At 38.1% G+C, this 18116-nt stretch overlaps 3 protein-coding genes across 6 annotated transcripts in view; 1 reads left to right on the top strand and 2 right to left on the bottom strand.

Moving 5' to 3' along the window:
• LOC311298519 (uncharacterized protein) overlaps positions 1 to 11279 on the bottom strand; it is a 42527-nt gene extending 31248 nt beyond the window's left edge. For all 3 annotated transcript variants that reach the window (XM_084421522.1, XM_084421523.1, XM_084421524.1), the window contains exons 1-2: positions 11194 to 11279; positions 5516 to 5612 (exon numbers count right to left, since the gene is read on the bottom strand). In XM_084421522.1, the coding sequence (XP_084277648.1) occupies positions 5516 to 5573 (58 nt within the window). In that variant the 5' untranslated portion in view covers positions 5574 to 5612; positions 11194 to 11279. The remainder of the gene's footprint in view (positions 1 to 5515; positions 5613 to 11193) is intronic.
• LOC311302609 (uncharacterized protein) overlaps positions 1 to 18116 on the top strand; it is a 495915-nt gene that overhangs the window by 248935 nt on the left and 228864 nt on the right. The window lies entirely within an intron of this gene.
• LOC311302813 (uncharacterized protein) overlaps positions 1 to 18116 on the bottom strand; it is a 273934-nt gene that overhangs the window by 107313 nt on the left and 148505 nt on the right. The window lies entirely within an intron of this gene.

Here is an 18116-nt window from a genome sequence, read left to right as displayed (position 1 = left end):
GACCCCAGGGGGTTAAAGTTCAAGTTACAGGGATATTATTATAAATATTAAATATACAAAGTTTAGGACATTTGGGGACATTCTGTTTCACCACCAGTGACAAAAAGTCCAAAACCTTTACCCCAAAAAGTTGAACTTGAGGACCCTTCCATAAGCAATGGTATAAAGTTCCTATCTTTAGGTTGCATTTTATACATTGATTGGGAATGTTGGGATTACATTTATGTAGTAATTCTGGAGTTATGTATACTCTCATAATCCACTTGTACTGCAGAAGTTTATTAATTACTGGTATTAATTGTTTGGGTTTGGGCCTTTAAGCAGGTACTCTGCCATTCATCTTCTGTTATATATCTTGACACCAAGCCAAACGCTTTTTCTCCATATTTTCAGCTTATTGTTTTTCTATTTCTCTGTTTTCCTCTTCTCTTCCTTGTTTTGTCTGATTTCTAACAGGTTGTCCAATGATGGGCTGTAAGAAAGCCATTGGTTGTCCAGTCGGGGCATGGTCTTTATAATGCTGGAACTCGTCTGGGAGCTCATTGTTGTATCGGTCGTACTTGGGTTGAGAGCTCCGTAATCCCTGATGATCAAATTTGAGTGTATTAGTGATGTTAACTAGTTCAAGTGAACGGGCAACCTTTTGTAACATCTGAAACCGTTTCCCCCTATATCTAAACAACATATCCTAAAAAGTGTGGAGCGTAGGGCTGTCCTGCTACCCTGGTAATCCAGAGTTCTCGCGAATTCGCTCAGCGAGTTACTCTGGTGTCGAGTAATGATGCTCATTAAATATGCCCCTCGATCAGAGCTGCACCAATCACATCGGGTTATCTGATATTGGCGGGCCAGAGGCGAGCTAAACAGATGACGGCAGCACTGATCAGCATTATCAAACATGGATGTTTTACACTAAAAACAAACACTGATGTACTATTTTATTTAATACTGTGAAGCTGCCTTGATACAATCTGTATTGTGAAAAGCGCTATATAAATAAAGTTGACTTGACTTGACTTGACTTGACGTCGAAGTCATTAGTAAACATTGCAAGATGGATATGGATGAACACCAGTTGTTTGAAACGGCTTTGGCTTCTATAATGATTAATGAATGAGTTAGACTTGGCTTTTTATCTAAAACAGGAACAGAAGACGCCGCTGGAATCGTTCCTTGGCAAGAACAAGAAGGACGTTTTTGTTGTTTTGCCGACTGGATACGGTAAGAGTCTAATCTACTAGTTAGCTCCGCTGGTAGCTACGCGTATGGGGCTTATTTTGATTGGTTGTCGTGTTATCCAATTGCATGCAGTGAGATTTTCAAATGCACGTTTGGGGCCGTTTGGGAATTTTAATTATATTATTTTTATATATTATATTATTAATTTAATAAGAGCGCTTTTAAAGCCCAGTGAAAGCATAGGCTACTGTCAGTTAAAGGACAAGTTCGGTATTTTACACTTAAAGCCCTGTTTACAGATCGTTTCTGATGAAATAGAACGGTTAAGATTAACATAACGTAACGTAATTAATTTGGACACATGCTGCTGGCCCGAGAATTTAAGGTTTATTTCGCTTTCCCCAAAACCTCTAGAATGGGTGTATAGGTGCACTGGAACAATCCTTCATAAAACGCATTAAACTTTCGTTTACAAAGACGTGAAACTCACCGAGTGGTCAGGGGTGTTCACTGATATGCTCACACAAAAATCGCTGCAAAAGATGCTTTTGAATCCACATCTCTGAGTTTACAAGAAGAGATTCAAAATCCACTGTTTAAATCCTTTTTGATCACTGCCGAGCACCGTACGTAACATGTTTTATTACTGAAATGCTGGAAAGTATTTTCAAGAACAATATTTCATCGCAGCTCCACCTCAGCGAACAAAAATGGGAAAGAGAAGAAAGCACGTACATTTTTTTAAATGGTTATTATTGCAGCAATATATGTTCCAATTTTAAAATATGTAGGCTATAGGCTATTATAGTTTGGATTATTTTTTATAATATTCAATAGTCCTAATAAATATAATTTCAACTATTTCTGAAGTGCTTCTTTTATAAAGAACACCACTTTCTAGCATAAAGCAGTGAAACAGCGCATGAACAAGTGAATAATTGATTCTCGAGCCATCGATATCAACAGATTCAGCACCATCGCCACGGACAGCACCGGGTAACGTCGCACGCAAGAAGTTATATCGTCATTTTGCGTCATCGGAGGATTTTTTTGTCCAGAGGCTAGAGACTACAGCCAGTAGGAGGGGCTGTCCCGCATGTTTTCAACCCACCCATAGAGGGTGGGATCTCACTCACAGAATGTACACATAGTGTCAGCCATCTTTCTTTGGAAGTTAAGCTAGCAGGCTCTTGTTCTGTGGAGAAAGCTGAGTAAGTAGGGGTTACCATCCTCTTTTCCCGGACATGTCCGTCCGTCGAGATGTCCGGGATTTGGCTTTTGCTTTCTGCAGTCGCCATTCATTGTTTACATGCACACCTTTTGTTTCAATCTAACTGAATTCATACCGAATGATGAATCTGAATGTAGTGTTTACATGAACGCTAAACAAGTGATCAGTTGATGTGCGTTTTAACCCTCTGGGGTCTGAGGGGTTTTTGGGGTCCTTGAGATGTTCTGACATGCCCTGACATTTGTGCTTTTTCAGTTGCTTATAAACATATTAATGGCAAAGGTGTAAATTCACTCTATTTAGCACAAACAGGGCTACCATAATATGTGAGCACCATGCATGTACATGTTTGTATTTTTGATAGAATAATGTTTATGCATGGTTTTTTAAAAAACAAAAAACTAAAGTTTCTGAAATAAGGCCAAAAAACACATTCTAAATATATGTAAATAAGACTTTTGACTAATGGATGTCATTGCCTACTGTTTTTTCTTCAAAATTATGTGAAAATCATCCTGCCTAATCATTCACATAACACAATACATTGATTTAAATCTTGTAAAACACTTTTTGTTTGGAAAGGCAATTCAAGATTCACACCTGCGGAGTCAATGGGGCCCGCATAATGAGGCTGCATACGTAATGAGCCTTTCATTCAGGTGTGTGACTGAGCCACAAGAATGCAAGGACAATATATAACTGGTTTGTTGTTTTTTCCACAAATTTTGCTTGCAAATTGTATAATATCCAAGGTAAACATTTCTAGTAATTGTGCAGTTAATTGTTCTCATACTGTATTTTCAGATTTGGAATATATTCTCTTCCCAAATGTGTCACTAATAAAGCATAATACAGTTATTTAAAAGAGAAGGCTTATAATGACCTCTATCCTTATATATATAATTTTTTTTAAGGTTATACAATTACAACAACATTTAAAATTGTAACAATATTTCCAGTGTAATCTTTCTTTGTATTCGCGATTCATATTTAAACAGTATTTTTGCCAGCTGTAGTAGCTCCACAACAGCACGCATCTGTGCATTCATTCATTCCGATTAGAACAAAGCAAACAGAACTGACCTAATTCCTCAGCGGGATCCGTTTGCTCCTCGAAATGATACTTCCAGAACTTCTGAGGTAAATTTTTGCAGGATTATTATCAAGATAGATTCCTCTGAGGAAAAGGTGCATTCTTCCTCGCTGTCCAGAATCATCTGAAGGGCGTCTTTATTACCGGAGAAGCGTGTCATATTTAAAACGCGATGAACTATCAGTAAGTCTAATGAAGAAACTGTGTTTTTATAGCATTGATCAAGGGGCGTATGCGATGCATACTAGATCAACTAACTATTTACATGTGAATCGCGCCGGGGGCGGGGCGGCCTCAGCACATTATAGAGATAATGAGGCAGAAGGAAAAACGGTACCTCTCCTTGCTTTCAAACGGATTACATGAGTTGAAAACATTTGTTTTTTATATAAATTACTTCATTTAAAAGAAGAGATTTCAAGCTTCATAAAGACATATCTCACGTGCCTGTTTGAGAAGTATTCGCTGAGTTATGATTCATTTTCGGACGCGTTTCAGAATGAACTACACGGACAGAGAGAAGGCAGAACTCGCTTCGTGTTTATTTTTCTTTATTTGGCGAAAAGCACAACACTTTGTTTTTATTGTGAGTATACACAAAAATAATACACACTTAACAGGATAGATTGATGTATAACACAAGCATATAAGATAAAAATTAATATTTTAATTTTATTATTTTTTTGCACTCATACAGAAAAAAACGAACCTATCGCGCCGGCGCGATAGCCGACCTCAGGGGGTTAACATTGCTAAGAAAATTCCCGCTCCTCCGTGAGAGATACGAGACCATTTGTTTAAAAAAAAAAAAAAAAAAAAAAAACGCAGGGCTCCAGATTGTGACCAATTGGTCACATTTTGCTACCATTTTTCCTGCCGGTGTGACCAAATATACATTTAGGAATATTTACAATGAATACAGCGAATGCAAACAAAATGAAAGTGGAACGAAAATGCGTTACTCCTTTATGCTTCACAGATCGTTTATTAGTTCAAACCAATCATAGACAGCGCAGCGCCCCAAACTTGCCAGTCGCGGGCCGATCTCAATCACGCGTCGACACTGTTACTAGGAGATCCAGACTCTGGAGATTCAGTGAAGAAATCCACTGAATTCGCCTCAGAATTAATAACATCATCACTGCGAGTTCCAGTGAGAAAAATTTCAATTCGACGCAGAGTTCTGTTATAAACCTAGCCTGGTTCTACCAGACTCTCGTACATTTCATTTGTACAGAGAGTCTGGCCTCTCTCCATTGACAAGCGTTAACTTCCTTGTAGGCGGGTATTCTGTTGAAGTTTAAAACTATTGGATCTGTATAACCAATCGCTAACCTTTGACCGTGACGTAACCCAACAACTCAAACTATCGCACGACCTCAACGTCATCATTCTCAGCCACTCCTTCTGTTCGCTGATTGGACCGCCAAAAAATGATCAGAGAAAACTAAAGAATACACCACATCCCAGACGTAGTACTGAAGGGAAATAAAATTGAGCGGAAATACTCAGGAGGGCGGAGCCAGGCTATTATAACCCATAGATATCAGATCAAACAGCGCTGACGTGGAAACCAGGAGAAACACTTAGACAAGGCTTTCAGTCCACAAATCAACAACATTCACCATGGATTTAGGCTAATGTAGTAACTCTAGCCATAACTATGGTATTGTGACAGAAATAATCAAACGCTTACAAGTACTACACATCTTTTTCCAGCACTTCAAATCTATAATATCATATATAAATGTTATTTTATATAAATGTATGTTCAAGAATTTGTCAGTATTACAGTTATTTTGGGGGAAATTTAAATATTAAATTGCAAGCTGATTTAAGGTGTGCCCCTGAATTTTGTGCTTCTAAAATTTTCAGTCAGGGGCTCCAGCGCTCCCAGTGAAACCATGTACCATTTCATAGTTGAACTGTTTATCTAAATGTGATGAAGTGCTTGAATGTTTCTAACATGAATGTTCTTCAGCATCATGAATGAATGAAGAATAAACACCAACCTCTTTGTTCTTCAGGATCTTCAGTGTGTTTCATTCTGCAGGGTTCTGGATCACTCATGTTCTCACTGTCCTCTTTAAGTGTCAGTTTACAGGAGATCTGAAGACATCAGCATAATAAATGAGGTGGAAACAGGAACCACTGATGTAAAATAAAGGGTATTTCAGAAGATCTGTTAATATTGATGAGCCTCAGATAGGGCTGCATGATTAATTGCAATTTCCATGTAATTGCACTTAAATCGAGATGGCTTATCACGATTTTAAAATCGCAAAGGCTGCAGTTATTTTTTATGAGCAGTTTGTCATTGATGTACAGCTCTGTAAACGCTGCTCACTCTGAAAGCACTGTGCCGGGACGATTGAAACGCGAGACGGATAAATCATTGAGATTTCCTTGAAAACCACTCACATCATGTATGCCAAATTTCGTCAGCACATAGGCTACAGCACGCAATGCCTACCAGACCCGCGAAAACATTTCTTCTTTACGTCATGCCGTTTTAAGGTTAGAGCCGGAAAGTTGTTTTTGAGTGCGGTTAGTGAATTCTTGCGTGCGGTACTTTTTTTTACTGACAAGTTGTATCTATTGTTTCATGTGCCATTGTAATGATAATACGGAAGGTGTATTAGTACTACAACACACCCTTAATTATCAGAGTTTTTTAGTTTAAGGGCAAAACAGGTTCAACTGGCAGGAGGCGCTGTCGGGACGGTTGAAACAAGTGTTAAACCTGGTCATAGGAAAACTCATTTTCTTCATAATAACAGGCAATTCAACTAGCAAACACGCAATATGACTCAAGGACGAAATATAAGAAAATGAATTGTAAATGGATTTGTCTGTCTTCATCAAAATACTTCACTTCATCGTTTCCACTGAGCGGTACGGGACGGTACAGTACGGTTCGGGTCGGTAAACCATGATCCGGCTAGCGTTTCCACTGCCAACAGTACCCTTACTTGAGAGGCGTGGTGTTTGCCGGAAAGAAGCGATCGACGTCATTTTCATGCGAATAAGAAAGCCATAGTAAACAACAATGGATGACATACAGCAGATCTTGTTCTTGCTTCTCGACATGTTTGTCACAAGCGCAGATATCAGGCGTTTCTCAATACCAAGTAGGCTACACAAAGTTCGGACATGCCAAGTCCGACTTAGGAGAAGGACTTCTACTCCGCTCTGCTACTTTGTATACATTTTAGGCAACAATAAAACGAAAGTGTTATAAAACACCACTCTGCCTCTTTTCGTTTTCATTCAAATAAATTTTAAACATTACAGGCACACAAATGTGGTTCAGGCAACGCATATTGATTAGCCTATATTCACAGCATATAGGTCAATGACGTGACGGGTCATTTTTTTGTCCAAAGGCCTTAATAATAATAATAAAAAAAAAACACATAGGCTATATGACATCCAAAGTATGTAAGGTAGTACAACTTGATCTCTTTTACTGAATCCAAAAGGTAGACTATTAATTATATTTATCTACATATAAAGGTATTTTTAAGATTTTGAAGTGTCTAAAGCTCATTCGGTTTAACTGTCCGAAGGCCAATACAGCAATTTCATTTGTGATTAAAATATCTTAAAATTTCATAAATTTGTATTTTTTTTTATTCTGGCATGATTTTATAACATTATATATCAACATAGTGCAAAATGGTATTGAAATTATGTGTAGAAGTCGTTGCTTTGTTATGAGAAAAAATGTCCGGAAAAATTATTTGGTGACAAATTTTGCCCATCTTGTAAAAAACGACAAAAAACAGTGTTAATTGATTGTACAGACCACAAAATCTTATTGTTAACACCTAGGTATCTTATTCATGCCACAAAATCTTACTGTTAACTACCTGTCCAATGACAGTGTAGTCAGAGCCGTCGCATAGGCTGTGCGAACTGTGCAACTGCACAGGGCCTTGCGCCACTAGGGGGCCTCGCAATCCTGCTGATTTTTTGCACAATTTTCCACCGGGCAAAATTGCGATTGTTAACTCATGATTTCTGTTCTGTCTGTGCGCACCAATCTTGTACTTCTATCTACTCCTCAACCAGACCACCTAGAGACTTCGGGTTTTCGGCATTATGTTAAAGAAGGTCTAATCTCGGGAACGCACAAAAAAAAAAAAAAATTCCAGGAAAAGATTTACTATCTCTTAGTGTTGTAATCCCATGACGTCAGAAAATTGCGCTAAAACACTCACTGAGTTTTTATTAGCCTACTACTTTTTTTTTTTTTTAATTTGTTTTGTTTTTTTGTCCCCACCACTTTTTAAAACATCTTGCGACACGAATGTACCAATTCTACAAATAAATAAAACATCTCCAGTTAACTGGCAGAGTATTCATTTCGTTAGTTTTTTTAAATAAGAGACGATCTAGCGCTGAAATGTGTTTTTTAAATCAAGGGATAAAAGTGCTCATTGCCGCTGCCGCTCGTGTGCCTCGCGCACACTGTCTTCACTCGGACGCGCGCTTCAATCAGTTCCGGATACTCAAAACATAATGCACACAAACGTGTCCATGCTTGATATACAACCACTAATGAACATAATCGGTTTTGATGAAAAAAAAAACTATATGAGTGCAGATCTGAACCTAAAATCTCTGGCACGCTAGACGAAAATTCTACCTCTGGGCCATTCAGATACACATCAATAAAATAGCCGGATGTATTCACACGAAAATTCTCGAGCTGACTTGATGTAGGCTAAAGCCACTCGTTGCACAGTTGATTTTTTTTCCCTCTGAAATAAATAGCAAAAAGTCATAGCTGAGACTATGCATAATTATGCTGTATTATTCTACTTGATAAAAAACGTATTGCAGCGAGATTATGCGTGCAATAGAACTAACGTTAAAACAGCTACGTCCGTGTGACTGTTATTCATGCGCAACTGAGCATCCACATCAATGAGCAGGGCCTCGCATTTCAAGTTCGCACAGGGCCTCGCACCCCACCTGCGACGGCACTGAGTGTAGTGACCATACATTTCAACTGAATGTTTGATTTGAAGTAGGGCTGCACGATTTGGGGAAAATGTCATATTGCGATAATTGAGGTCAATATTGCGATTACGATTGCGATATGCGATATAATAAACAAATGGTTTCATGAGTCAACTTGCTTGGTTCTCAAGGAAAATAAATGCACACACAGATTAGTGATAATCAGCCTAAAGAAAAAAGTTCTTTAGTCAAGAGCAGTGAGTGTTTTTCTCTGTTCCCTTTGTTCTTTGATTAACTTTAGCGACAGATTATTATTTTTTATTGCATTTTAACAAGAACAAAACATAATTTACATACAAGAGTACATATAACCATACATGTCAGGGGTAAAGAAAAATAATAATAAATATAAAAAAATAAAAAAATAAAGAATAACTTAAGCGACATTAGTGGCTACTGTACTGTCCCTTTAAGACCAGCCGCTGTCAGACACGCGGATCTCACACGCGCCTCATTCTCAGTCATCACACCTCTTCATGTTCATCATAAGACTACTCTTATGTTATGAAGACACTCGACAAAAAGACATTTTGGCATAATTGTGTGTGTTATTGTTCGTTCAAGCTCGAAAGAGAACTGTATTCTGTCATGCTGTTTTGTGCGCACGCACGATATTAGCGCGAGTCTTTCTGTGTGTCACAGTCAGACATTCACAGGCAGCGCGTTCATTTTGGCATACATGTGTGTTGAACGTTCTACTGCGAAAGAGAACTTGATACTGGCGCGCGTCTATCTGTGTGTGTGTGTGTGTGTGTGTGTGTGTGTGTGTGTGTGTGTGTGTGTGTGTGTGTGTGTGTGTCAGGAGGACATTCACAGGCAGCTCATTCTCTATGTCTTATCGCGCATGAATGGTTTAAAAGCATTTGCATTAATAAGTGCATTAACAGCGCAAATTTGTTTATTTAATATAAAATCGCAGCATTTTGCGTCATATAAATCGCGTAAGCTTGACATCGCGATTGCGATACGATTAATCGTGCAGCACTAATTTGAAGTGATAAGTACACAGGTTACTTTCTAAGAAAATGTATGCTTTATGTTGTATTAGAAAGGACTGTGGTAATACAGTTCATTTAAATGTTTTGAAAGGGAAATATATTCAAAGATGAATGTTACATATGTATGTTTAAAAGAGTAATCAACTTCAAATCAAAAGGGCTCAACTTAACTCTTGCAGAAATCAACTTAATTAAAGTTCATGTTACTTAGAAATGTGTTTTATTGTGACCAAAAAACTTCTTCACCTAACTTAAAACATTATGTTGGATCAACTTAATTACTTGCATTCATGTTGAAAATTACTAAGTTCATGTTACTTAGAAATGTGTTTTATTGTGGCCTAAAAGGTAATTCACCATACTCAAAACATTGCTTTGAATTAATGTAGACTAAATCTGCCAGCAGTCTTAACTAAAAATTCTAGTGGAAAACATATATTTTTTTTGTTGACCCAATGTTTTATTTTTTAGTACTCCAACACTGTAAAAAAATATTTTCATGATTTGTTAACACAACTTTTAATCTTTTGTCAAATCAACTTAGATAATTAATGTGGTTTAACTTACAAATGTAAGTTACCTGGTTGCCTTAAAATTTTGAGTTCATTTAAATTAAAAAATTGAGTTAATGCAACAAAGAGATCGGTCTAATAAATAGAAACTCAAAATATATGTTATCTGAAACCACATTATCTAAGTTGATTTGACAAAAGATTATGGTTTAATAAATAGAACCTCAAAATATATGTTATCTGAAACCACATTAAGTTGATTTGACAAAAGATTAAAAGTTGTGATAACAAATCATGAAAATATTTTTTACAGTGAATGGAAGGGTACCCAAAAAGTAGTATGGTACGGCATTTTGGTACACAACTAATTCACAACTTTTGACAGTGGAATCGCAAATAACTGCATACACCACACTGTACTGTACCGTACCGCTCAGTGGAAACGAGCCATTAGAGCATGAAAACAAGCATTAGATGAATAACTAGTTGGCTAGTTGGCGTTTAAACTGTTATGTTTCATCCGTCCCACCACTGTGGGCCGATTGAAACAAAGCACAACTACCGTTCAAAGTAAATTTTTACTTAAATCATTCTATATTTGTACCAAATAGCACATGATATTAAGTGAACACATGTGTGAGTTCAGGTTGTTGATAAAAAAAAAAAAAATCTATCTGTAACCTTCTTAGAAAACGACGTTTATCTGAAAAGTGTTTCAACTGTCCCAACTCTCCCCCACTATTCTTCCAGGTGTAAAACGCGATTCATTTTTATTAGCATTGCTTTAATGTCTCACGTGGCTCATCTTAGGCTCAATGTAAAGCATTTAGCAGAATCTGTTCCAGTATGACACTTGAGATCGATTCACATTAATTCCCTCACAGATCTTATACTTTGACTTTTGACTTGACGAAACAATCACACAAACGAACACAAAATCGCTCAGGTCTGAATGAACTCAACATATTCTCCTCATGCTCGCTGCTGCTGCACTAAATGATTATTTCAGAAGGAAGACGCCAGAAAAGACGCACAAGTATAGCTGTGATCGATGAAAACAATACAGAAATGAGCCTGTCCCTTAATCAAACTGTATAAAGTGTGTGTGATGGTTGTGTAAATATGAGAAATACCGTGAACTGCTCTCCTCACCTCAGAAGACTCGACGCTGAAACTCTCAATGAGGGGAACTAGAGACGGCGCGAGCGAGCGGTGACGTCATCGGCCGCCAACTGTTGATGTTCGGAGACGCGCCTAAAGGCCTCATTATGCTTCTGCGTCAACTCCACGGCGTAGCTACGTCGTCACTCCTACGGCGTCGTGGCTGTTTTATGGTTCTGCGTCGGGTTGCATTGCATCGCGGTGCATTTCACCGCCAGAACGCTAGGTGGGGTGTGGTTCGCGAATCTCTTTTCTAGTTTGTTTTGGTTCCGTGCGCTGATTCCGCGCGAGCGAAAGAGAGAGAGAGAGAGAGAGAGAGTGTTGTTGCCCGTCTATGGTTGTTGCAGCTGGAGCTAATCGACCTTGAACAACAAATGTAAATAAACTTTTTTTCAAAACAACCATTGATCTATTAATGTGCAATGAGTAAAAAAGCACGCCAAGAACAAAGGGCAAAGGTTTAAGTATACAATAATAAAAAAAATAAGAGTAATAGGTACAAGAAACACACAATATAAAACTGAAACACAATATAAGTTAACCGTAATATAAAACATTATCTAAGAAAATTAACTATTTACAAAAGTGCACTGAATCACGAGGATGCAAATGTTCAGTCTTGCTCTCTGCTCTCATACACCAATCACAGCCCTTGCGGTCTGCGTCGCCTCGACGCGTAGTTACAATTTTTTGGAGGTGCACGTCGAGCTACGGCGGAGGGGTTGGAGAGGGGTTCGCGGCGACGCAGAGGGGTCTGCGGGGGTACGCCGTCGATTCGACGCAGAAGCATAAAACAGGCTTAAGGCAAGCCGTATTAGCATTACCCCTGGCTGTACTCGTGTAATTTAGTTTTGACTAGTCAAAATTCAAATTCCAAATATCTTAATTACAATTTTGACTCGTAGTAATTGGAATTAATATCTACAATGTGATTATGACTAATCAATATACATTCGAGATATCTACAATTTTATTTTGACTAGACATATACATTCAAGATATCTACAATGCTATTGTCACATTCTCTTCCATTGGAAAATATTTCCGGATATCTTCAGATGAGTTTTGACTAGTAGAAATTTTAATTAAAGATATCTATAATGGATTTTGCACTACGCATTATTATGGCAAGCTGTTTTAGCATACCGGTATAAAACTATGTTTTGACTATCCATAAATATATTATATTGGAGGCCGTAATGCCATTAGCCAAGGACTGAAAGGCACAATATGTCACTTTTTTGCTTTAAAAATAGCAAAAATCACTATATCTATGTTATATTTTTTTACTTACTTACATGATCCCGACTGTTTACAACAACTTTCAAACCAGGAGAAATTTGTAATTTAATTCGAAGACACGGACCGTTTCTATATTGTCGCCGTCAATGGCATCATATCTGCGTTGTCCCTGGTTTCCGCTCGTACTGCCATAGCAACCAGAGCCTACCTATCAACCTATCTCTGATAGTAACCAAGGTGACTGATGTGGACAACTGTGTAGTTCACAATGTCTATTTGCACTCTGTTGTTGTTTCGTTCAAACATTATGGACCATGGCAAGCAGACTTTGGAGAACTAAAATGAGAATCAATATCAGCGCGGTGTTTTCGAGATGCCTAGAGCTCCCATAGACAGTATATAAACGAGAGCTCCACGTCCGAGACTTCGACCGCTCCTACATGTACTTTATTAAACAGGTGAGCACATTTACATAAAACTAATCAATGTTATATAGTTCAACAATGATAAAATGTTAGAATATGATCTGTATGTTATTCTAAAACATTCTAATGAAACACAGAAATTTCAACACATTCAAATGCAGTTTAGTGTGATAGTGTAATGTTAGACCAATTGAAACAGCGCTGCGTTACCTCACAAGTTTAATTTGTCTAATAAACTGACCTGTGAGTTGTAATTCTGCATTTGCGTGTAGTTCGGTAGAATGAAATGTCCATATTCCTTTTATATCCACAGGACTCACGTCACGTGTGGAGCTGATAGCTGTCTCTTAGCAATCCCGAACTGCTTCATATCACAGTCATGATAAAAGCATTGATGTATGTACTCACCCATAAACATTATTAGATCGGTCGGCTTGACGTTGATGACAAGATCCATAATTCTTAGCAAATGTTGCGTCATCAAACTACACCTTTGTTATTGTAAGAGGTTAGAGACCCCTAGCGGAGAAAAATTCCATACTGTATGTTGAAAATAACTTTTCTGTAGGAGGGATATCTATATGACCTCTTAAAAACTACAGACAAGTCTGATCTCACCTTGAGGAAATTGACTTTTGACGTCTCGTGTACCTACCAATAACTCGCTCTCCAGATTCCTCTTATGATCGCCTACGGTTGCTATTTGGGATTGTTTGCTTGGCTGGTGTTATTGTTTGGCATGTGTTTATGTAAACAGCGTTTATATATCAATATATGCTTGGAAAAAGTTTCTGATCTTTTGGCTGTTTTTTTTTTTTCACTTTTCTTTGTTTGATTCTTTATTTTTAATATCTAGCATTACGAGCTTTCTGAATACGCTTTAGTATCAGTGCTCGTGTCTCTTTCCTGCCGTTCTGTTAATTACCTCGTTAGTAAACCAATACATCACAAACAAAAGCAGAACAGCTTGAATCTCCTCCGGACTTATTATTAATGTGTCGCTCAACGGATTACTGTCCGTCACAGACTGGGAGGAGCATTCGCGTGCAGTTCTACGTCACCAGGCTAATTTGCATAATCTTCTCGGTACTTTAGACCGCACTGTAAACGCAGAAAGAAACCGGTCTGGGGAAAAAAATGACTGGGAAAAAAGTTCCTGGGACAAATTCTTTCTGGGTAATTTCAGTGGAAACGCGTCTTTAATTTGTGTTCTGAAAATGAACGAAAGTCTTACGGGGTTGAAACAACATGAGGGCGAGTTATTACTGAAGGAATTTTCATTTTTGGGTGAACTAACCCTTTAATAACGCTGGAACACAGACAACTAAAGCACATTTATCACCTGCAGCAGCGCTTTGCTAGCTGGTTAATATACTTGACCAAACATTTCCTATATGAGATTAATCAGATCAACAAAATAAAAGTAAATCTTACAACTAACATCTGCACAAAAGGACAAGAATGCACACAAGAACTTGCCCGCTCTAGTCTGATGTATAACTGTCGTTGTGGATTCCCTAACAGCGCACTGATACACGGGCAACTAAAGCACAGATATAATCGATTACAATAGTTTTCTCATTATAATGCTAAGTATATGACAGATTGGCGCTGCACATTTTGCACTCAACTGTATTTCATGATCAAAGTGATTCCAGGGATCACTGCCTTTCAAATCCAGTTTCCCTTTATTTCACCGGTCTGGAAGGCGCGCAGTCTAACGCTGACCAATCAGATCTCAGGTACCACCCCCAAATGCTGCAATAACCAATCAGATCTCAGGTACCGCCCCCAAATGCTGCAATAACCAATCACATCTCAGGTACCACCCCAAATGCTGCAATAACCAATCAGATCTCAGGTACCGCCCCCAAATGCTGCAATAATCAATCACATCTCAGGTACCACCCCAAATGCTGCAATAACCAATCACATCTCAGGTACCACCCCAAATGCTGCAATAACCAATCAGAAAAATAGACAAATATATTTTTAAAGTCAGGACTAAGATCGCTTTTATGATCCATCATCGCTGTCACGAAACGAGTACTCAAGTTCTCCTGCCCATCCCTAGTTATTTTATTGTTGCAAAAAATAAATAAACTAAAAAGAACATTCCTAGAATTAAACATTCCTATTTAATTTTATTTTATTAATCAATAAATTCCACTAGAAACAAACCTTGTTGTATTATTTTAATTTAATACTGTGAAGTGACTGATTGCCACTGTTGCCTTTGTTGTATATCAGTTGGGGATATTTGGGGATATTTAATTTAATTAATCAATCAACGATACTATTGATCAGCATTACCAAACGTGGACGTTCCACTAAAAACAAACATTGATGTATTGTTTTAATTTATTACTGTGAAGCTGCTTTGATACAATCTGTATTGTGAAAAGCGCTATACAAATATACTTGACTTGACTTGACTTGACTAGAACATTATTATTTATTTCCCAAAACAATAACCAATCAGGAACCAAATACTAACGTTAGGGGAACAAAGCAAACGTAATACTTGGCTTTCAGAAATGAAAATTATGAAATTATTCCTGATGCAAAGAAAATTGGACATGTAAGAGCCAAATGCTGCTTTGTATTCAGGTTGTAATTCCTTTTGTCTAGCACTGGGTGGCGCATGTCTGTAAATTGGCCTCAGGTATAAAGGTAGCAAATACAGTGTTGTTGGCAGGTGTTTTTGCACGCGGTGCCTTGTATTTTTACGCTGATGGGAACTGCTATGGGCAATGTGCTGTATTGGAATAAATGGACCACTTTGGATTTCAACGTCAACATTTGTCTACATGTGTTTGTTTAGCACAGGGAAATCATGTGAGCGTAGCACTCGTAACCAGTGTTCGAATTATACCGTGAGCTTCGAGGGGTACCGCTATTTCGACTGGTGACGTCACTTTTTTGCCCATTTTATAGGCTTACACAGGAGACCCACTAATCTATATGCGACATTCCCTGAATATTAGCGCAGATTCCCTCTTGTTAAGACATTAAGAATTATTGCTTTCTTCGAGCAAACGCGCAGCGGTCGTTGTCCTGACAACGAGTCTCGAGAGCAGCTGATGCTCTTTACCGTCAGTCAGCGTCTTTTCCCGTAGTGTCTACTCCATAAAATAAGTTTTGGTTGATTTCTTTACTGACAACATTGTTCATGTATGTAAATGATCACAATTAAAACACAAAGACATGACAGCATTACAGCCCGTTGTCATTCACATCACAAGTGGAACAGAAGAGAAGCATTTTCTGGAAGAAAAGTTCATTAGGCGAGGTGGAACCTTGGTTATATTGAGTTGCAGTATTATTGTAGTAGGCTACTACTTCAGTTGTTTTGCAGTAAAACTGCAGTTGTGTTACAGTTATACTTCAATAGTAGTGCCGTTTTTTTGTGTCCAAAAAAATGCATTTTTCTACATGTAACAAAAACGGCAGTATTACTTCTAAAAAACTGCAGTAAGCAGGATGTTTTTAAATGAATCGCGTTGGTTCATGTGTTGACGTCAAATATTAAAATACAAAACGATCTTTTAATAACTGTTTCACTTGCTGTAGTGGTGTATGTGCGTGAGTGAAGAAATCACGCGCCACTCTAACTTGTTCGGGGCGAGAGTGAAGACCTAGTATCTCGCGCCTAAATACAGATAGAGCTAGCTTCTGCAGCAGTTCAAACACACATTTTGAGCACATTTCCATCCAATAACCTTGACCATGAGATAATAAACAACTTCTTGCATTAATGCAACCATTCGTGGCTTAGTTTCACCAAGATACGGACAATATGTGCTTGGTACAGAGAGCTTCAGGAGCTGCGTGAACTTTTAGCTAGCTAACGTTAGCTAGACTACGACTTCATTATATAGAATGAGAGAAACACTATGAACAACCAAATTAGGACAGTTCTGAAAACCTGTTTAGATGACGAGCTACTCATAACATTTAGCACAAAGTACAACACATGATACATGGGAGTCAAAACCATAGGCAAAGATTAATGTTGATTCAACCACTTACTCTTAATTTTTCACTGACACATCAGCGCCGGCGCCCCTACCGAGTACGTAAGTTACGTTTTGACAGCTAGTGAAGTGATATCAAAAAACCATGGTAAAGAACAGAGCCCGAACGTACCAGAAAAAAAATGGTACAGCCCGATGGGGAGTAGGGTTTGAAATCGGATTTCATTAGATTATTGCCGGAATTGTTGATATGTGGTGGTAATACATACTGCATTTAAATATTTTGGATAGGCTAACATTATATTTTTTATATATTATGATTTTTTTTTTTTAAATCAGTACCCCCCAACTATTATTTTCATCCCTTTTGGGAGGTACCAAGTCTCATCTAGGGGGGTCGGACCCCCCCAATACCCCCCGTAATTCGAACCGTGCTCGTAACATCTAGCGTGTCAGCCAGGCCTTCCCCGGGCTCAGGCACCTCAGTAGTTTAATGTTAGACCGAACTCCTTAAACATTAGTCAAAAACCCCGCATCAGTTTGGACTTCAGTTTACAAACATATACACTGTTAAACGCAGGCAGACTGACCGTGGAGACTTTGCATGACTTTGCGAACTTTGCGTTAGGCCTACTGTCTTAACAGCGAACCGTTAGATCGATTGTTTATCATGGAGGATACTCCTGCGATTGAACAGACTGCAATGCAAGCTGTTAGTAAAAACAGCAGTGTGGTTAACGTTGGTGATCACAAGGATTCTAAACGTGCAGAATCGCTTGTTGATAAACTAATTATGTTGCAAACAGACAGAAAGCCTAAATTGGACAACGCCAGCATAATTCGAAAATCGATGCAAGGTTTTAAAAAAACCACAAACCACAGTTACAAAATGCTCTGAAGGAACTGAAAGAAACATGTAATGATGCAAAACGTATTCATGAGTCTTTAGCCCTATTCGGACGGGACTAGTTTTCCAAACAACGTTTGAGTTACAATTCTTATCAACCTACGACTGTGATTTCATGTCTGTGATTTCATGTACGGATTCGGACGGGACTAACATCTCCGTGTTTATTACCGAGGTAGGAGTGTCTGTGTTTTACATGTGGGCATTGCAGAAGATCACGTGTTCAGAATGCCTGGATTGCGTATGGTCATATTTTGAAATTAAGTACTTTGAAATATAAAGTAAAACGTCCTAACGTATTTAGTGTTTTGTAAACATTTTATAAAATTTGTAGTATAAAAAAAACTAAACATACATTTATCA

The sequence above is a fragment of the Rutilus rutilus genome (assembly GCF_951802725.1).
Source record: "Rutilus rutilus genome assembly, chromosome: 1".
Taxonomy (NCBI): Eukaryota; Metazoa; Chordata; class Actinopteri; order Cypriniformes; family Leuciscidae; genus Rutilus; species Rutilus rutilus.
Note: the sequence above shows the minus strand (reverse complement) of the source record. Positions and strands in the feature narration are given on the sequence as shown.